The sequence below is a fragment of the Nematolebias whitei genome, chromosome 8 (genome assembly GCF_014905685.2).
Source record: "Nematolebias whitei isolate Nwh7 chromosome 8, NemWhi1, whole genome shotgun sequence".
In the NCBI taxonomy this organism is placed as follows: Eukaryota; Metazoa; Chordata; class Actinopteri; order Cyprinodontiformes; family Rivulidae; genus Nematolebias; species Nematolebias whitei.
The window spans coordinates 9,032,916-9,055,269 of record NC_056505.1 but is presented as its reverse complement, the minus strand read 5'-3'; the positions used below and the strand labels follow the sequence as shown (position 1 = coordinate 9,055,269).

Genomic DNA, 22,354 nt, shown 5'->3' with positions numbered 1-22,354 from the left:
TATATATATATATATATATATATAGGGCCCCCATATACAGTATTGACTCCAGCCCATGGGCCCCCATCCTGACTCCAGCCCAGGGGCCCCCATCCTCCTAAATCCGGCCCTGCTTCTGAGCATAAACATACAGTTGTGAAAATGATATGAAAAATAAATTTAAAATTTCCATAATAGAATCTACATAAATATGTATTTACAATTATTGAACTGTCTCAACAGTCAGAATTTAAGCTGACATTTCTATCTCATTCAGTCATTTGCTATTAACAGTCTGGAAGGTAATCACGCATGCGCAGTAGTAGCATCGAGAAAGGATGGAACGATTACGTTTGTACTGGCAGAGCGCGAGCGCACCGCTGGTCCGCGTAGCTTAGTCCGAGCCGTGCGTGTCTTTGATCTAACATGAAGCAGTTAATACAGAGATAGATTTTTTTCAAACACAACAGTTCGTGGAAACCCCGCTTTCTCGTCTGCCGTGAAGCGGTTGTAACACAGGCGGTGAGTCGGGTTCTGTTGCTGGGAGGAGACCGCACGGATTCGCCTCCCTGGCTAACATTATTAGCTGGCTACGATGCGTCTCTGCGGCTGCTGCTGGATCTTCAACACAGCGGACCTCTTCGCAGCCACGCAGGTCTTTGGTTAACCGTTTACACGGACGGGACGAAAGGGTGACTCGGGAATACTCAACACCTTTGAAGGTAATGTTCCATCGGGCCAACGTCACTCATGGGTCCAGCGAATGGTGCTGAACAGTTCAGCAAGCTAACGGTTGGCTAGCTTTAGTTAGCTGTTATTCATTTGCATATGGATAGCTGTATTATTAAGTAAGGGAAATGTTCCTGTTAGCTGACGTTTGTCGCCTCATTTATGGGCTTTTTGAAACACCGTCACAGATTATTCATGGCATTTACCCAGCTAGCTAATTCGTAGCATTTACCCATCTTATCCAGGAATCCACTGTTACTGGTAGGCCGTTAGGAGAAGCATACTGGAGGCGATAACGCCAAAATAAGGCTACAGGTTATAAAATAAATTAATCTGGGGTTAGACAAATCTGCTCCTGGGTTTAAAAACTTAAACAGACGTTGGCATCTTAGTTTTAACAGGTAGACAACTATGTTTTCCCTGTCGCCATAAATTACAGTTTGTAGAAATTCACCTTAAGCAGGGATTGCACCTATTATTAAGTTAAACCAGTAACACCAGGCCATGGCTCACAAAAATAAACAGGAAAATCGAGCTTAAATTGAAAATTCCAATTGTGTTTCATTTCAGAACACAGATAATTATAATTAATTCAGCATTAAGTTGATCTAAAGTTACATGTGCTACAAAAACCAACACACATTCCCAAAAAATCTTAAGCTAAAGACTAAAGCTTAAAAAAGAAGTCACATTAATAGAACATGTATTTGTTTGGAGTTGGTTTTATTGGTCACTTAAACTAAGGTTGCTTTTTTGGTTTGATTATTTTGCTTGATATTTGAATTCATATTTAACTAGTTTCTTTGTGTTTTACTTTGATATTAAAGATATGTTGTATGGCTTGGTGACATTGATAAAAAGGCAGGAGACGAAACTGAAATCAGCAGAGCTGAAGATGTTGAGGTTCTCCTTGAGAGTGACGGAGATAAGATTAGGAATGAGATCGTCAGAGGTACAGCACACACAGGTTGAATAACTGGGAGATAAAGGTAGATGCCAGACTGAGATGGTTTGGACATGTCCAGAAGAGGGACAGTGTGAATATATGGGAAAACGAATGTCAGAAATGCAGCTGCCAGGAAAAAGGGTAAAAAAGAAAATACATGGCTGCTGTTAGAGAGGACATGGAGGTAGTTGGGGCGATCATGGAGGAGGATGACTCACTGTGATGACCGCTGAAGAGGGAACAGTCCAAAGATGATTAACGAGTTGACTAGTGGTCCTTCAATCCTGATCCTTGAGGGCCACGGCCATCCTGCATGTTTTAGATGTTTCTCTGCTTCAACACCTGATGTGAATGAATGAATGAGTAATTAACAGATTTCTGCAAAATTTGAAGACCTGCTGGAGAGCAGAGAAACAACTAAAACATACCACCACCAGACCAGGACTGAGGACTACTGGAGTAGACTATCATCATATATTTTATTATATATGTAGAGTAGTGCAGTTTATAATGCACAGTGTTACTTCTCAAGTATATATATATATATATATAGTTTTATTTTCCCTGAATAATTATACGAACATCAGATTCAATGAGCCTTTGCCCCTTACAAGTGAATTTCAAGGGTGTTTACAACTTATGGATGGCTCATCCTGTCATTTTGTCATGGTTTTACTCTGCAACATGTTCTGTCTAATGTACATTTTAACAGTATGTTATGTTTTCAAGGATGGATGCTGACACGTGTGCTGGTGGGGACGGTGCTAGGAAAAAGGCAGAACTGGCTGGGGCTGCAGAAGGCACGATGGATGTTGTGCCTTTGGAAATGTATGACTCCGCCAGAGCAAAAATAGCTGCCAACTTGCGGTGGCTGTTTGCTAAAGCCTATGGAATTGGTAAGTTGTTTAATTTTAATTAATTCTGCTTTACCGCCAGTTATTTTTGTTGCTTACTTTATACATTTACACACAGCTCTGTTGCTTTGTTTTAGCATTACAAACTTAGATGGTTGCTAATTTCTGACCACAGATTTAAACACAACCTGGGATTATTCTTGAGAATTTGCAGCAAATTTACCTCGTCATCTCAATAAGTCTGTTGTTGTTGAAACCAACATTCTCAATTCACTGATAGTCAGCAAAGTGCGTGACGCTTCAGCAGAAAAACACTGACAAGTAAAAGCCCAAGAGAAACAAGCGTACGTGTGTGTGTTAGTTATATGCACTTTAACTCTCACCTCCCCATGACATTTGGCAACCAAAACCCCCCTCACTGACTCACCTGATCCTTGAATTCTTGTATGGTTCCCAGTGAGACTGAACCCAAATCAGGCCGAGTGATGAGGATTAGGCTATATTTGTTACACTGCTCAGTGTGTGGAAAATACTGATCTGCAGTGCCAGAACTTCACTCCCCCTGTTTGTTTGTATCAGCATTAGTAAATATGCCATTTTGCCATTTCCCTATCTTTTCTATAGCTGAATAGATTTAGGGAGAAAATGTAAAAAAATAAAGAACCTTTTGTCAAAACTTTACATATGTGTCAAACTCAAGGCCCGGGGGCCAAATGTGGCCCTCGTTGTCATCGTGTCTGGCCCCCAAGCTGATATTTTAAATGTAAAATACTTTTATCACTTTAATTTGTTCAGTAATCTTTGATTATGATGTCAAAAGTGCAGCAGGGAACGTCAAATGAGACCAATCCAACTCGTGTTGAGGAACCTGCAACCAAGAAAGTATGTTGGGTATCTAACGTGAGTTAATGTAGATTCTGAAACCGGCCCTTAGTTTGAAAAATGTTTTAATTCCGGCCCCCTTTTGTAAGTGAGTGCGTCACCTGCTTTAGAACAATCAACCTGTTACAAAACATTTTACTACCTTACCACAAACCTTTTGTTGTACTCCACTTTTTTAACCAGGTGTATTTAGTTGTTTTGTGACCAGGCTTTCAAATTCTTAATTTTATTTCATAGAAATGCGGTACATGTTTAATAATTATTTCAGACTTGCCGTTTATAAGTTACAACTGGCTAAATTAGGATGGATGAAAAGTCACAACTTTGTGACAGTTAATCCAAAAAAACAAAACAATTTGGACTTCTCTTACGTAGCTGAAGATTTTTAGCTTCTCACCCGGGAAGCTTTCTCCATTCAAAACTGGAGATTGTGGCGTTCATGCTGTTATTCAAGCTAAACTCGAGATTTATCTCACACCCCCTCTCAGTGGAGAGAGGTCATGGTTTTCGTTTGCCTGGCTCATAAGAAATGTTTTAGTCACATGCGTGACGGTCTGAATTGACGGGTAACTGACCAACATTCAGATGTAATGCTCCTTTGTACGTTATAGAAAGATTAAATTTGCGTTCTCATCCTAGTTGTTTCTTCTCGTTTGTCATAAATGTTGTCCTTAACTCCCTTTTAAACCATCTGTCTTCTCTGTTCAAAATATTAACACAAAACTGTGTCCCATATCCATAAGGTGTAGGTGTACAGCTGTCTTGTCCTGAAGAGCTGGCTCTCCTTTGTCGAGCCATGTGTCTGTGGAGAGGTTCTGTCCTTAGGATGGACCAGACTGTTAGGTTTGAAATGCACCAGTATGTTGTGTTTTGGAGAAAATCCTCCTGCGTTTCTCAGATACACTAGCAACATATGGCAGCACTGCGGCTCAGTAGTTGGCACTGTTTCTTCACAGCAAGAAGGTCCTGGGACCTGGAGTGTTTCTGTGTGGAGTTTGCACGTTGTTCTTGTGCTTGCATGGGTTTTCTCCGGGTACTCCGGTTTCCTCCCACAAACCAAAAACATGCATGTTAGACTGCCTTCAGGCCCAGACCTCCCTTGCAAAAGAGATCTGTGATCTCAGTGGGATTTGCCTCTGATGCCTGGTTAAATAAAGGTTAATAAATAATAAATATATTTCTTGTCTGACTTGACAAAAGCCCAGTTAGGATTATCCACACACATGTGGAGCGTGTTTTTGATGTGTTTCTGCTCCTTTTCCATCCTTTCTATCTTCGTTTATATATGTTCAACCCAGTGATGGCAAAAAGTTTCTTCCAGTGGGTGATGAGTTTAAAGCTTGGAGCTTTAATTGAGAAAACTATCTGTATTGGAAGTGAAATATCTTTAATTTCAAAATAGAAGTGCAGTTGTTTTTGCTTTTATTTATTTATTCTTTGGGATTTGCCATGTCCTTAATGACTGAGAATCTACACATTTTGTGATGTTCCTTTTAAAAACTTGCTAATTTTGTTGGAAAATTTAGTTTATAATGAGGAATATGTTACATTTAGCTAACCTTCAATGTTAGACGAAATATGAATATAATGTACCCATTATGAAAACTGACTAATACAATAATTTCTTGTAGAAACTCATTAATTAGTTTTGATGTTGTTGAACAAATGATGCGTGGAACTTGTAACAGATTTTTGCTTGTAACAGTTAGTATTTTATGGTAGTGCTTTATTTATTTATTTAGGCGTTAAAGTCTTTGTAAAATGTTAAAGATTAAATCCTTGTTGAAACACTGGATGTGTCCTTTATATGAACTGAAATTGCTTGACAGTGTGGCTGATGGTTAATCTTTGGTTGCTGCAAATGCTATAATTTTTAAAGAATATCCTGATGCATGCTCAATAATCCAGGTAGAAAAATGTAAAAAAGTTAAGTCAGGTCCTTTGAATATTAAATTGTAGAAACGTTTCGTCTTTCATCTGAAAGACTTCTTCAGTCCGTGGAGCTGTATTCAGCTCGGTCTTATAAATGGCACCTTCTTCTAATTTTTAAAGAAGGATTGCAAGTGAACGTGTATTAACATGATGTCTTCTTGTAATAGTAATGCTATCTGATGCACAAGTCCCAGAGTTTAATGTTTTGCATATCTGTTTCAACAGCATAGTCTCTGGTCAAATCATCTTCCATTGTTACAGAGCATAGAGTTACAGATTATAATGCGCATTTATTTGTACCCTGTTCCTAGATCTCTGTGTTTAATACACTGATTTCTTAAAGTTACTGAAACATATGCTGAAAACAAATTATGAAATGTGTTATTGATAGAAAGTTATGTGCTTTTGTTGTAGCCCAGAGGTTTATGACGGCTCTGATTTCTTTTCTAAACACGCTGAGCTTTATACCAAGGCTTGCATGCATTTGCTTGGTCTTGTTGTTTGTCATAGGCCCTGACCAAAGATGCAGGCTGAGAGATGGATAATAGGAGCATCTTTCCACAGAAAAAAGATACAATTCAGCTTTGATTTAGATAGTTATGTTGCAATACAAAGCACAATTTCAACGCCCAGAGGGTGGCAACTCTCAGGTGCAGCTGCAATTATCTTCCTCCCATGGGTACTTATTAATTAGGCTCTCATTATTTATTCCTATAGCTCATATGGCATCTGCCACAATGCTAATGCTGCGTTGGTACTTTGCTTGGTTTGCGCAGACATGAATAGTAGTGTGTATAGGGATGTTGTCACGTGTGAATTGTTGGGGATTCAGATGCATTTGATATGCACTTGTCTGTGTATTTCCCCTGTTTGAATTCAGTGATAGTACAAGTCTGTCTTTGTGTACATTCTGTTTCGTACGGTTGCCCTCTGCATGTGCCACAGCTGCTCCCAGCCTTAGCAACAGACAGCCAGACACCAACACTGGAGAGAGCGAGAACCTGTCATAGTTGCAGGCACATTACAGCCCCCTGTTCTGTCCTGCTCGTGCTGATCATGGCATGGCACCGGTCATGGTTGGATGACAGCAGTGTAGAACATCCTGGGTCTTGTTGCCAGGCTCCATCATCATGCTCCACCCCACCCCAGTTAGTAAATTTTTCAGTCTGCTCTGGGTTGCAGGAAGGTGGGAGCAGCTGCCACGAAACATTAGTGTCTGTAGACTGAAGTCAAACGTGAAGACACACCTCACCAAGACCCCTTTGTTTTCAAACACAGCAGCACCAACTATTATAGTGTTTTTGCTCCCAGTCTCTGCAGGAATGAGACTAACTGCTGGGTGTTAGCGAAAAGAGCTTAATCCTGTTTACAACAATATTCTCATTGTCACATTATGTTTTGAAACCAGACAGAACAAGGGAATGAGGCCTGTGTTGCAGTGTATATTTGATGGGACTTGAGAGCATCAACATATAATTATAGTAAGATGTCTAATATGGCTTATTAAATGGGGGCCGAGATGGGACAGAGGCAGGGCAGCCGACTCGGGACCTGAAAGTCCAAGGCTTGATTCTCAGCCATTCCCACATGTTGTGGTGTCTGAGCAAGACACCCAATCCCTATTTGCTCCCCGGGCGCCTACATAGCTGCTCACTGCCCCACCTGGGTGCATCCCAGGTGCGATGGGTTAAATGCATAGAACCAATTTCGCCATTGTATGAGAACATACAATGAAAACAACACATAACACTTTACATATTCAGCTGGAATTTGTATGTACATTTATGCCATTAATTCTTACAATAAATCATCTGTGCATTAGCAAAGAGATTTGAGTCACAAGATTAATCATTTTTTTTTTATAGTTTTTAAACCCAAAAAGTAATAAAAACAAAGGCACAGTATTAAAAATGAAAGATGCATTTTAATGATGAAGACCATGAAAACAAAATTGGAATAGCATTCTCAGTTATATCTTTGGCAACATAAATGTTATTATACGTCTACTTTTATGGGACTCAGCTGTGTGTGTTAAATTTAGCTGAATCTTTTAAGGTTTCAGTTTTTATTAAAATTTCATTTCATCATAGTTTTTAAATATTTGTCAAAGCCTGACGTGTTGCTTCCTTATGTTTATAATTTGGTTTTTTATGTTATCAACTAAAAATCTAGCCAGAATAAGTTTTTGCTTTCTGTCTGCAGATTTTATGAATCAAGAACATTCAGTTCAGACAAGAACAGTCTTTCTTCAACCCTTTCTTATCCCTTCACCCAATGCTCTAATACTACTTGAGCAGTGGCAGTCTTCCTAACAGATTTAACAGATCAGGGTTGTTTTTATCACCACTTCATTCTATGCAGCTCAGTTTGTTGGAGGTATTTGGCGCATTGTTTTACGTCTTTTTACATTTTTATCTTGCTGTATAAACTTGGTTTGGGTATGCCTCTAGTCAGCCGCTTTAATTTGTGCCCTTACATGGCTCTGGTGTTCGGTTTTGAGAATGACTTCACATATACAGCATAGAATTGCCTCGATTAGTCACTATTTATTTATTTATTTATTTATTTTTTTTGTGTGGCTCCAAAACTTAAGTTGGCACTGTTACCTGAGAAGCATTTTCTCTCTGCAGACTTGGATTTTTGGCCCAATCTTCTCTTGAACCATTGTGCTATGACAAAAAATTACAAATGGTTGTGTTTACTCAAAGTGAACTGAATCTGGCGAAAGTCAAACATAGCATGGACGGTTATTTGCTGTATTGCCATTTTGTAGCCTGAAGCTGACCGGCACCACAGTTGACTTTTTCTTCCTCCATTCATTATTTTTAATGTAATGATACCTAGCCCGTACAGTATTTCTTTAGTTTGTCTGTATATGTTAGCCAATGCTAAAATGTTTTTTTAAGTGCCACACAGTTCGCCTACTCACTAAATTTCTCCATTACAGACCATATTCCAGAAGACTTAAGGGACCCGTTCTACACAGACCAGTATGACCAAGAACACATCAAACCACCTGTCATTCGTCTGCTTCTGTCCTGTGAGCTTTACTGCCGTGTTTGTGCACTCATCCTCAAGACGGAGCAGGCTGCCTCTCTTCAGTCTCACCTGTCAGTCATTCAGGCTCTTTCCAGAAAGGGCATTTATGTCATGGAGAGTGATGATACACCTGTCACAGATGGGGACCTGGCATGCATGCCCATCAAAATGGTGAGTCTTAATGTGTTGAAAGTTAGGATAAACACATTTGAGAAGAACCACTGTGGGTTCTCTTTGACAATTTCATTTTTAGGCTGTGATTTAACAGCTGCATTTATGAAATGTTACCTGTAGTACAGACTGTTCAATCAAATAAAGTCAGAATATATAACTTCTTTTTTCATTCATTCAACCTTTACTCATTATTCAACTTTTATAAGTCACATTGAGCCTAGAAGACTCATTTACAAGTGAGAGCTGTTTAGACACACAAAAAGTAGTGAAACTGGACACATGTAGGAATTGGAGGCGTCAAGGCAATGGGAGCCAAATTCAGATAAACACAGTTGTTTTGGGGACAGGCAGAACTTAATGACATCTCCCTTGAGTCTGTGTTGGTCCAAATGGTTCCGAAATGTCCAAATTACATGGCCCCACCGATGGAAACGTGCCTGAGTAAAATCCCAGAGATCTGGTCCATTCTGCCCAAAGCATTTGAGTCTGGGTACTCGAGGCACGAACCAAGCCATCATAAAGGCAAGCAGCGTGATTGGGTCCCAATTTGCTGCCGACAACTTTCTTGATTGTAGATAAAACCAGCAACCAGCCGAATCTAAAAAGCAGGAACTAGTTATCGTAAATCCAATTAAATATGCGTCCTTAAAGTCCACAAATGGCAGCAGAGATAGACACATCATCAAGTCTGTAAGTCAATGAGATATCCAGCTGCGTGTGTGCCAAAAGGGAAAATCGGCTCGCCTAAAACCTGTCTTCTCTTTGAAGAAATGTTATCAATTGTGTTGAGGGACCAACTGATCAAAACAAGTCCATAATTATGGTTCGGAAGATTTGTAGAGAGAGGCTCAGAAGCAGTTTCACAGACAGACAGAGCAGCAAAGCAGAGAGGGAGTGAAAGGGAAAAGTGTCCGATCTCGGCAAGAGCAAGTGGTGAAATTAATTGTATTCACTTTTTTTTCTTCTTATGTTTGATGCATTATCTTAACTTAGTAAAACCAGTTAAAGTTCAGTGCAGTACAAACTGTGCTTTTATTTTCATTCAGTAGTGCCAATAAACCATTCTCACAAACTTTTCAGATGTTTTGAAAATCGTATCAGCTTTGTAAAGGAGCTTATAAATGGGCATATAAATCTTGTTTTTCTTTGCAAATCTAGACTCAAACTTTGCATAAGAGAGTTGTGGACATAGTTAACTGCTTGTTGGGACATACTCCCATGAGATTTGGCTGCACTCTTATCGTTTCTAGTCAAATTAGGAATTTGGCTGTCATGCTAGCTGTACAGGGGTCACAATAGACTTAACACAATCATTTTTGCGTTGCACACTTACGGTAGCTTGTCAGTATTCATCTATTACATAATGTGGTTAATTGAATTAACTGTGAACCAGATATAATTTTTCCATTTTTGTTTTATGACCAGAAAAAGTCATTTTTGAATTCCAGATTTCAGAGTGTTGTGAAGGCCAGCACCTCTTGAATGCATTTTGTAACTACATCATTGCGGTCTTCTGCATCCTAATGCATCTTATAATCAAAACATTTCACACTTCCATGTATTTTTTTCATGCCATTCACCCTCAGCTTCTAGTTTATATGATATTGTTTTTTTTTTCAGACAATAGCTGTAAGTCTATTTTTGCCTCTTGGCAAAGAAATTCTAGAGTGAATTGAACCCTAAATAATTTGGCAGTGTATGTGTTATTGTCTGTCAGCTGCAGCATGCTTGCAGGTGTTAGCATCTGTACAACTACACAGGCGGGGCTTTGTGTGATATGCTCACTTATCTGTGACGTTAACTTGCTCCTGTTTTATCATACATATAAATGGACAATTCCTAATTCCGAATACTTAACACTTTTTAAATATGACCAGTGAATCGTTTTTGTTTTGCACAAATGTATTACTAATTAAAAGGATGAAAAATTAGGAGTATCAAAGAAGGCTAAATTAAAAAAAAGTGAACTTGAGTTTTAGGTGTAAATTTATTTTCTAAGTTATGCAAATTGTGCATATTGTTCCATAGTACTCGGGACTTAAAATACTGACAACTTTTATTTGTTTCTTTGCTCTTCGGCACTTCACAGTAAACCAAATCTGCAGGCCTTCTCTGCGTATTTTATTAACCTTTATTTAACTGCTACACAGTGTAGCAATGAGATCCTGTGTCTCAAACTCTCACCAAGAGCACTTCACACAGGACAGGATGAACACAAACCAGCTCACTTGCTGGCCAGTATTCCTCTCCTCTTGTTGCCATGGTAACCGACAGTACTGTAGAGCAGGTCTCGACACGCAGTCTGTCTAGTAGATGATGTGCTTCAGCTTTTCCTGCTAGCAGTCTGACAAAATAATCCACATTGGCCTATGTGTAAGCAACCAGACACAAAGCCCAGTGACGGGATGAAAAGTTATAAGCTTAGCTACGGTAGACTGTTGAACTGCTCCTCCCGGTTTGCTGATTTGACATGTTTCCATAGCAACCTGTATTTTCATACTATTTGAGAGTCTCTGTGAATGAATGTGATCCTATACTTACAGACAGTACGTCTGCACCTTTTCAGACTTGTTTTGGGGCAACAGTTGAGGCTTGTTAGACCTTGAAGCTAGCTTGTCTCTTGGGTCAGCTTGAACTGTTTTATATTAGTGTTGTGCACAGAGGATGGTAGTGTGCACAACTACTGCTTGGGGCAAACTGCTCCCTGTTGGACTGCATGCTGGTCTGATAAGGACAGCATGCTGGAGAACAAAGGATGGAGCAGTGCATCATGATGTTTCACTAAATTACACTTTCATATTTTCTTTAGTGCTATGTTTTTCAGGTGTTAAATACAGAATGTGCTGTTTTTTAAAAATTTAATCACAATGTTGCATATTTATATTATATACCGGTAAACTCCAGTGTTTTTCATGTATGTGTTTTTTAGATTTGAAACGTAACATTTTGAATTTCACTTGCACTCTAGCTATTGGTAAAAACAAATTTTGATGAATGATCCAAATGAATAATTTTAATGAGTGAAGGAATAATTTGTAACCAGGTTTGTAAGTGCACTGGCACACACAAGTGCAACAGTTTGGTTCTCATTAACCTTAACTCAAAATAAATGAAAGAATGTTGATTATGAGCAGAGACCAGCCCAGCTAAAGTAAATGTGGCATGGCACATCTGCATTCACTCCTTGGGAAAACAAAACACCTTTGCATAATAGAAGCCTTATGAATGAATGACAAGTAGAATTTGAGCAATCTTCAGCTTTCTATGTTATAATCTCTCTATTATATATATATATATATATTTTTCATTGGGCTCTAATGTTGATGTTGATTTAGGGAGTATATTTTCTGTGTGTGTCCATATGAGTCACATTGTGCAGAATGCTTCAAATAGTTTTCATTTACTGTGTGAACAAGTCTATTCTCTGTGCACTTACTTCACCAATTGGATTAGGCTAGGCAGCATGTTGCACAAATCATTGATTATAATAATGCTTTGTTTATTGTATTTTTTTCTGAAATAGTTTTGAGTTGAAATATTGGCAGTGTGATAACCCAAAATAATGTGATATTAAGATTTAAAGACTTTATCAGTATTTAGTTTTTTCCTACTGGGTGTGAGATCTAATAGTATTTGACCGGTACTAAATCCCAGCTCTGGCGGTCAGTGTTTTGACTGGCAAAGGTTAGGTGTCAAGCCTAAGACTTAGAATGCTCCATGCTGAGCTTTTTGATTGCAAAATAATGTGGCGAGCTGGTTGAACACTGGACATATTGTGAGCTGAGAAAGATTTGATTTTTGATTAAGCTATTGTGGTTATTCAAGGCTACATAAGGCCTCATTATATGATTACAGCTATAATGAACTGTAATGAATGATTAAAACTCGATAAACTCTCATCCTGTACTTTTTCTGTTTATCCAGGCGTCTTTGTGACTACTGCATGCCCAAAATTCTCTCAGCCATTAACTGAAAAAGCTTATGTATTTGAAACTTTGGTGTAAAGTGGCCAACCTTGAATTTTAGATCAGTTCAGGTAGAATACAAGTCTAAAAATAAAGAACATCTAAAATGTTGTTTTACTTTAATTTTAAACCTTAGTTGTTGTTTTTTTTACAACAGAAATGTATAATGACATATGTGCACTAGGTTGCATTAGAGCTGCTTGTTTAATTTTAATTAAGTTAGTAACCAGGAAAAGCAAACCAATCAAATTAAATTATTCTGTTTCTCTGTCACCCAGAGCGCTCACATGTCCATGATCGATGCCCTCATGATGGCTTACACAGTCGAGATGATCAGCATCGAGAAAGTGGTGGCTTCTGTCAAGCGCTTCTCCACCTTCAGTGCCTCTAAGGAGCTGCCCTTTGACCTCGAGGACGCCATGATCTTCTGGATCAACAAGGTTAAGACATAAAAAAATTAAAGAAACACAGCATATTGCTATTACGTTTGACCATATGTCTTGTGTTGCTTTGAGCTCTTTAAAACAAACAAAGCTAAAGTAGAACTTGTGATTGTGGGCTAAATGTGTAAAATACCTGTTCAGTGATTTACTGCATCAGTAATTCTCTAGAAGTCTTTATGATAAACCTATTATGTTGTCAAAGATGTGTATGTATTTTTAGGAGGGGGGGGCATGACCCGAGAGAACTATCAAACACGTCCAGTTGAAAATAATTTTCCAAAGATTTTGATTTTTTTTTTTTTAATTCAGGATCTTCATTTTTTTGTTTCTTCTCATAATTTTTTTCTGCAGGTGAACATGAAAATGAGGGAGATGACAGAAAGGGAGCACAAAGTCAAGCACCACCCCCTGGAGTCTCCAAGCCACCAAAAGGTATTTCCTTTCTGTGTGACTTCAAATTACTTTCCAAAAATAAAACAACACTTTAAATGTCGTGCCAAATGAGTTTCTTTGTAAAAACTAATTCTCATTTTCTCATGTCCAGCTGGGTTAACCCTAACCCTTGTATTCAAGACAGCAGCAGCTTTTTTTGTTTTATGGAAAATGTCCCTTTGTTTGAGAGTTCAAGAAATCAGATCCTCTTTTTTTTCCCTCCTCTGATTATTGTGGAAGCAGATCTGATCCTTTTGCTGGTGACCTCTGACTTGTTGATCTCTCTACTCCTGTTCATGATCTATCCCTTCCTCCCTTTTATCCCTGCAAACTGGATAGTCTCCCTCCAAATGGTATTGGAAGCTAGTCCCTGTAAGTTTGATGCTAGCCCCCATACAACCATTCTTACCCTCCTTATCCCGCTTGCACGAATAGTTTTGTGTTGATGTGTGCGCACACTCCACTATGGCTCATTCAAGCTCATTCTGTGCTGCAGCCTGTAGCCAGTGTTTCATTAACAGGGGAGAAGACCGACAGTTCCCCCGTTGTGACAAATGTCACACAGGTGTAGTTATTCCAACTTTGTTCTTAGATTCAAAAGATTTCCTTTGCTACATAATGTGCTACCTCATTTCAAGCTCAACTTGGCCATGTGGATTCTCTGTGCGTAAGTGTATGTGGTTATTTGCTTGTCCAGTGAAAGTTGAGAGCAAACCCATGCCCACACCACTCCCTTGCTTTGCTGACCCATCCTTGGCTACCACTTCTCACTGATCCGCTTTATCATTCCAGTGCCTCTATTCTGTTTTCACTCACTGTTATGTGTCAAAGGCCTCCAGTGACAGTATCTCTGCTCTGTGTGTATCAGCCTGACGTCGTGCCTGAGCTGGCCCACTGCATGCTGGAGCCACAGGAGCTCTCTGAAGTGGTACAGTTATGTCTTGGTCAGGGGAAGACTCGCCTGGGTAGAACCTCCAGTTTAGCTGTTAGCCTCTCCTTGTGAAAGGTTGTCTACGGTTATGTGTAGTAACTTTTTAGAAAGACTAAAGTTTGTGATTCAGAAACTTTTAATATCATTCACTTTGGTCATGGTGTGCTGATTGTAGTCCTACATAGTTCCTAGTGTTTTTGTAGGCTTGAATTTAATGTGTTTTGACACCTCTACTCTTGAGTTTAGATTGTATCTTTTTGTATTAAAAGCTTTAATTTTGTTTAACAGTCCCCCCCCCCCCCCCAATGGTTTATTAATGACCCCTATGAGGTTTGTTGCAGTTCTTTAAAACAATTGTGAAGTGAAGCTGTGATGTTTTCTGTGCATGAAGTCAAATAAAGTGTATTCCCTTAGTTTTGATTAAAATAGATTTAATTAACAGATATAGCTTATAAAACCCTCCTCACTGGGGGTACATTGACCTCTTGCCTGAGGTCAGTGTATGAAATTATGCATCTTTTATCTCTTACCTTCTTGCTAAAGAAACATTGACTTTTGATCAGACAATGCTAATACGGTACAGTGTGTAACTGCATGGCCTTTTTATTCAACATTTTTCTAAAGCGAGTTTGAACTTATTCATCTTTAACAACTTCTACAGTAAATATAAGATTTATTTTACTCATGAAGAGAAAATATGAATGTCTAAGTTGCACACAATCATTACCAACACTATTTATAATCACTAATTTACTTTGAGGTTTAGATTGATATAGTTTCAAATCTCATGAAGGACTTTTAAGTGATTTTTAATTTTTATGATTGTACACAAGTGGATTTTTTAACCTATATAATTTGAACCTGACCTCTATATTTAGTTCTTTGGTGTATTTTTGTTTTATAAATCAAAATCTAGAATTAAACGTTGAATAAGCCCATAATAAACAGCTGTTAAGAATATACAGTAAGTAGTCCCTCGCTAATCCACAGTTCGTTTTTCACAGATTTGCTGTATTGCGGTTTTTCAAAGTAAGATTGGACATGACATAATTGACTGGCAGATGGATGAGCCATGGATTGTTTATTTAAAATAATTATTTTAAATGTTTTTGCACCTGTGTGCAGCCCACAAGTGCAGGGGGAAGCTCCCTCCCTGCAGCCTGTCATGATCTTCGTTCTCTGCCACACACATTTTTCCTGCTGCATCGGCTTTGTGAAAGGTTAGCCCTTCACTGTCCAGATGCACAGATCGACGTTTGTCTTCCAAATTAAAATTCAAAGTATGTCGCATCGTAAAATTGTCATAATCACGAAATATAAGTGTTATAAGTTATTTGTAATCATTTTAGAACTTCATGTTCATTTGTTGTAGTGTAACTGATCAAGAAGTACATTTCTGCTCCATGTTGCTGCTGCTCAAGTGTTAACCCTTTAATGTCCTGCTGCACTCCTCTACAATTTAAATTTAAATACTGTAACATTTTAACTAAACATTCCATGCTGCATGGATTGTTTAGTTAAAATGTTACAGTATTTAAATTTAAACTGAGTGTGATTGCAGCCTGGCACTTGTTGTGACAAAGTTTACTGTTCTTGAACTGAAGCTGAACTTGGACTACTGTATCCCTACTTTGCGGTTTTTCACTTGCCGCGGTGGGTGGGGGTGGCGTGTTAGCGTACGGAACTCCCACGATAAACGAAGGACTACTGTACAACTAAAAAGTTTGTTGCAGTCTTAAAAACATGTTTTTTTTTCTTAAAGTGGGTTAGTGATTACCCCAGCTTCCATCCTAGTCAGCTGGCTTATGTTATGCAGTTTCATTGCTGGCTATCTGTCCATTAACAGCAGAGGGAGGCTGCACTTTGTGTTGTTCATATTACTAATTTACACCTTCACCTCCATCTCCTCAAAGCTAACCAGATCTTCAAGGTTCTCCCTAACGTACGGTACAATTGGATCTTTTTAATTAGTAGTCAGTGGTAGGCCTGTCGCGATAAACAATAAATCAATTCATTGCATGATAAATGAAAATTATCGACTTCATTTTCATTTATCGGCTTTATTGTTTCGTCGTGTGTCTCTTTCTGCTGAAGACACTGGATGACTCCGGCTTGTCAAAGCTCCGGTTGAAACCCGTGCTTTTGTGTAAAAAGTTGTTTTTCTCTGCAAAAAGAAGCTGAGAACTTGTTTACTGATTTTTTTAATTAAAAGCTTTGTGTGACAAATGCTATGCTAAAGAGCTCAAACCACACCGAGCATCCGCCATTTTGAGAACCGCAAAACAGGAACGAGAGACAGCCCATGTCACGTCAAGGGGCCTCCCTCCCATTTTTCTTAAAGACACGCTGCTCGCTCTCTCACTATCCATCCTTCGGTTCAAATCGTCTTATACTGCCATCCAATGGTAAATAAAAGGCACTACACACAAAAATTAACCAACATTTCTTCTTAAATTTAACAATTACTAATTATTGTCAAATTTTAAACAATATTATCGTTTATCACAATAATTTCTGAGACAATTCATCGCCCAGCAAAATTTGTTATCGTGACAGGCCTAGTCAGTGGTATGTTTGGAAAATGGCATTAAACTGAATGCTAATCAATCTAACTAATGAAATACATTTTGTTTTAAAACTCCTGGGGAGAACCTTGAGCCAGAGCATCAAGGATAACTTTGCTGGTTATTTTGTGTTTTGATTGACTCATCTAAATCTCCCTAATTTACAAAAGGTTTATATTTATGGTACTAGATGTTCTGTTGAGGTTTTGTGACATGCTATATACTAACGGTATCTGGCGCAGCTCATGGTGATGTTTACACAAAACTATTTCTCCCCTGCTCAATAGGTACGTTATCGTCGGGAGCATGCATCGGGCCGCCAGCTGCCCTTCTTTCCACTGCTAGAAGACCTCATGAGGGATGTTTGTGATGGAGCTGCACTACTCAGCGTGGTTCATTGCTACTGCCCAGATATTATGAAGTTGGAGGGTATGATGTGATTCATTCACACTTCTGCATGAATACAATCATTGTCTCCAAGAAGGTATTACTAATTATCATTTGCCCACAAAGAGTTTCCTTTATAAACTGCATCAGACTTTCACTGCGTGTATTGAATTTAGTATCTGCTTGTGATCATATTTCTGTTACTTACACATGGCTTACAGCTGCAGTCCTCGCAACGTGACATTTATCGTCATCAGGGCATTGAGCTGCATCCTGATCTGACCTGTTCTCTGCCTGTCTGATCAGATATTTGCCTAAAGGAAGTACCTTCCATCGCTGATAGTCTCTACAACATCCAGTTGCTCAGAGAGTTTGCCACTGAATATCTGAATAAAAGTTGCTATCTGACTACAGAGGATATGCTTTACTCTCCGCTTGTTCTCAAGGTAAAAAATGTGACAGATATTTGTATTTCAAAACAAAATTTTAAATTTAAGTATTCACTATTCTTTAAGAGTTTTTCTGTGTCACCACTCATCTGCAGTCAAGTGTTTGTGACACGTCGCTTGGTTTTTGTCCAGCACAATGTGATGGTGTTTATCGCTGAACTGTTCTGGTGGTTCGAGACCGTCAAGCCAGAGTTTGTTCAACCCAGAGACCTTCAAGAGTTTAAAGATGGTAAGCATCATGTCACATAAAACACAAAATGTAATACTTGCATTAAACCAGTCCATATTTAGACTTTGCTGCCATTTATTTTGGTAAAATAAGCAAATCAAGGGTACAACTAGGCCTGTCGCAATAAATCAATTAACCGCATGATAAATGAAAATTATCGACCTCATTTTCATTTATTGGCTTTATCGTTTCTTCGTGTCTCTTTTTCTACTGAAGACACTGGATGACTAAAAGCTCAACTCCGATGCTCTTCATTGACCTCTCCTTTTCCTCTTTTCTCTTTAAAATCCATTTTAACCGTCCAAAATTGTGTTTTTGGATCGTTAAAAGCAGCTAAGCTGAGAAGCTAAGCTACGAGCTAAGCTAACAGGCCGACCTCAGGGAAAAAACCTCCGTCTTGTCTAAGCTCCAAAATTCACGGTTGTAACCCCGTGCCTTTGTGTAAAAAGTTTTTTTCTCTCTGTAAAAAGAAGCTGAGAACTTGTTTACTGATTTGTTTTTATTAAAAGCTTTGTGTGACAAATGCTATGCTAAATTAATGACTAATTATTGTTAAATTTCAAACAATATTATCGTTTATTGCAATATTTCTGAGACAATTAATCACCCAGCAAAATTTGTTATTGTGACGGGCCTAGGTACAACTAGTCTGAACTAAAGTCTAGTCACCATTTCAGATTTAAATAATGCAAGCCGTTATGTTGAGTTTAATATTTTACACACGTCTTTTTATTTAGCTCGAGCTGTAGCTCATCCCAAGAGTGCCCGCCCATCAGTGCCCATCTCCAACGCCACCAAGCGCAGCTTTCTTGCTAGTCCTGGTGTGTCCGATAACCAGAGCAGCCCTGAAGTCTGTAACAGGTACTTCCTGCACCCTGAAGAATCTGACCCCTTGTAAGTCTTCTCTCATCTTTTTTTACACCCCTCCTCATCATTATCGTCAAATCACTTAGAGTAGCTTTTCAAAGGTAGATGGATAGATAGTGTTGCTTGGTGTTCATTCTCATCAGCCCTTCACTGTCTTGTTTTGCATTTTTAATGTGCTTCTTGCAGTGAGTCTTTGTGTGTTTTATTATACCATTTACTTGGTTGTTGTCTTGAAATGAAATGGGAGGCATCATTCTGACCTAATATAAATTGTGCTTCAGTAGATTTCCTGTCAACCGTTTTACTGACGGTGTTTAAATGACATCCTGATTATTTTTCCTTTATCTCCTAGTAAAGGGGGTCCAACTTTCAGTCCCTCACATCCACTGCTTCCCCTGAGGCAGAGACAACAAAAACACCAAGGAGAAGATGGTGCAGGTAAAGATCCTTCTTCTTTTTTTTAACATTGAAGGCTCAGATTTGCTTCAACTCATATTTTATTCTGCTTTAATTTGAACAGGTCTGAGAAACCGTTCGAACTCCCTGTCTCAGATGGATGGACAGCAACTCAGAGGCTCTGCTGTAGCGTGGCCTGACAAAAGGCAAAGGTGTTTGAAAATATAACAAACACTTGATCTTAAACAAGTTCTACGTTCTTTTCTATGACATTTATATTGAGCACTTTTTTAAAACTCTGTAATTAATTAATGTTGAGCTATCATAACAAATATTTTTCATTAATTTAATTAACGTTTTTGCTAAACTTGCACATCTTTCTGCAGACCCATGTCCACACTCGGTCCCTTCATGTTGCATTCAGCCACAGACAGCGATGCAGATGTGGCTTCTGGTGATAGTGTGAGTCTGGCTCGATCAATTAGTAAAGACAGCCTGGCATCCAATGTCATCAACGTCACTCCAAAACATCAGACTGCTGTCCACCAGCAGTCACTTGCTGCCATGCGAAGAGTCAATGGCCACAACCTACTGAATAATGTTAACACTGAGGACGAGGAGGAAACTCTGGTGGTAGTTTCCAGGACTGATGGTTCTGTCATCCCTAAACAAACTGATGGGTCGCAAGCATCTGCTACAATTTTACCCAAACCTCCTACAGACTCCAAACCTGCTACAGATGGCTTTTACCTTGAACCACTGATGCCTGCTGTACTCAAAACGGCTAAAGAGAAGTCTGTATGTCTGAACAAAGAGGAGGAGAGTGGTGAAGTGTCCCGCTCTACAGGAAGGGGCTCTCTGTGCCGAGGAAACGGATCTTCAGCAGCTGTTCGTAGGAAAGCTCCTTCTGATCTAAACCGAACATTTACCCCTCCAGCTGAGGAAGAAATCTTGTCAGTGGAGCAACAGGCAGGTTTTAGACCGACCGTCACCAGCAGTGTGGATTATTCATCGAGAGAGCCTGCTGAAGGTTTCTACCTTCATTCAGATTCTGAGGAACCAAAGGGTGGTCCTGACCTGGATGCTGAGCTGGAAGACCTGGATGAGGAGGAGGAGGATTTGGATGAAGCGCTTACCACTAAAAACTCAAACTTCCTGGGAAAAATGTACACGGACATTGACGAAAAAGAATCGGCTAAGCTACAAGAGGACATGAATGTCAAAGAGCATGAGGACAAAGACCTGAACGGTGGCAGTGGACGATCCAGTCCTTGTCTCAGCACTCACTCTCAAGCTAGCAGCATGGCCAGTGGCAGCGTGCGCATGACCTCCTTCGCTGAGCGTAAAGCCCAGCAGCAACGCTTCGGCAGCAACCATGACCTGCGCTCCAGTGCCTCCAGCTCCCAAAGGACCACTCCTGATGGATCAGAGAGTAGCGGACCCCTGTCGTCGTCTTGGAGACTAAAGAGAGATCAGAGTCCCTCTTCCCCTTTAGGAGGATGCACTCGTCTGGGCGACGGTACGAACGTACTGGCCTCTGAAATTGTTCAGCTACGCATGCAGCTGGAGGAGAAGCGACGGGCCATCGAGCACCAGAAGAAGAAAATGGAAGTGCTGTCTGCGAGGCAGAGGCAGAAGCTGGGAAAAGCAGCCTTTTTGCACATTGTAAAGAAAGGAGGAGGAAGGAGTGACACATTACCCAACTCACTTAAATCTGACATCTCTAAAGATGAGCTCAACGGGGAGAAGGGACACTTAAGTAAAGATGATATGTGTGTTGATACCCTGAGAGGAGAGAAAGAGGTGGTGGGGACTGTCCCTCCTGGTGCCTTAGAAGCAGACAAGAAGGGAAACAGTGGAAGCTTTTATCTAGACGATGAATTGGACCTAAACGAGTGCAGCCGCTCAATCGAACTACTGAATGAAGCCATCGGCAGCATCCAGCAGCAGATGATGCAGCTGTCACTGCAGCAGGAGATGCTGATGAAACAGAATGTACCGTCTCCACCCGGTGCCGCTCCACCTCCTCACACAGGGGACAAAAACGGGGACCCTAAGACAGGAGCAGGTTTTCACTTTATGGAACACCTCTCTGGCTCTGGCAGCGCTCCAACCAGAAAACCACCCAAACTAACCTCAGGCCGGAGCACCAGGTCCAAGCCATCAGAGCTAAGAATGGCTAAAGATCAGAGCCGGCAGGCCTCCAGGACCCTCACCCCCACACAGACTGGGTCAGAAACATTACCAAACCCAAGACAGTTAACTGGGGGCAGGTCCCCCAGGGCTGAGCAGCCCGACAGCCCCAGAAACCCAACAGCCGGAGAGACTGTGGACAGACTAAGGTCTAGCCATGTCCGGAGCACCACCCTGCGCCTTCACGATGAGGCAAATATGCGCCTGCCAACTCGAGTAGATCTGGCAACCGTGGCTACCCCAGAAGTGTCCTTTGAGTGCCTGTCCAGCAAGACGGGAGAGCCGGAGCTCAATTCTTCAGATGCTTCAGGAAAAGAGAACTTCTCTTCAGAGGAGGCCCAGCAGAACAAATCCCACCTGATTGAGGTCGATCTGTCAGACCTGAAGGCCCCCGAGGATGAGGAGGGAGCGGAGGACACAATGACGGAGGGGGGTGATGGAGAGCAGAAGTCAGTCCTGGGCTTTTTCTTTAAGGTACTGCCTTCTCGTTACCAGAATCTTTAATTGATTATTTAAAAAAAAAAAAATTGTTTGTTGTTTTAATCTACATATTTCTTCAGTACATGAAAATCGTGAATTTAATTTAGTCTTTTGTTTTGCCAAATTATTTCTAGTTTTAATATCTACCTATCTTTGCTGACAAACTTTATTTTAGAGCTACAATAGTCCCTCGCTACTTCACGGTTCATTTATCACGGACTCGCTCTATTGCGGTGTTTCAAAATAAGATTGGACATGACATACTATTGTCCGATTGATGGATGAGCCGCATGATCGGCATGGAATTTTTATTTAAAATAAATTATTTTAAATTATTTAGCACCTGCTGCATATTTGTGAAGCCCAGAGCTGCAGAAAAGTCTTCCTCCTGCAGCTTTGTGCAGCCCTTACTGCAGGATAAAGTTCCTCCTGCAGCTGATCTGCTGTTCACCGTGCAGAGCTGCGAAGCGTGTGTGTGTGTGT

General features: G+C 40.0%; 1 protein-coding gene across 1 annotated transcript in view; it reads left to right on the top strand.

Annotated features, from left to right (window-relative positions):
* The first annotated feature begins 489 nt into the window (after window positions 1-489).
* camsap1b (calmodulin regulated spectrin-associated protein 1b) overlaps window positions 490-22,354 on the top strand; it is a 27,203-nt gene continuing 5,338 nt past the window's right edge. Inside the window, exons 1-12 of the mRNA XM_037680883.1 lie at window positions 490-701; window positions 2,384-2,550; window positions 8,270-8,532; window positions 12,779-12,940; window positions 13,295-13,375; window positions 17,158-17,299; window positions 17,564-17,703; window positions 17,839-17,935; window positions 18,673-18,796; window positions 19,155-19,240; window positions 19,323-19,410; window positions 19,585-21,865. Coding sequence (XP_037536811.1) covers window positions 2,385-2,550; window positions 8,270-8,532; window positions 12,779-12,940; window positions 13,295-13,375; window positions 17,158-17,299; window positions 17,564-17,703; window positions 17,839-17,935; window positions 18,673-18,796; window positions 19,155-19,240; window positions 19,323-19,410; window positions 19,585-21,865 — 3,630 coding nt within the window. The 5' untranslated portion in view covers window positions 490-701; window position 2,384. The remainder of the gene's footprint in view (window positions 702-2,383; window positions 2,551-8,269; window positions 8,533-12,778; window positions 12,941-13,294; window positions 13,376-17,157; window positions 17,300-17,563; window positions 17,704-17,838; window positions 17,936-18,672; window positions 18,797-19,154; window positions 19,241-19,322; window positions 19,411-19,584; window positions 21,866-22,354) is intronic.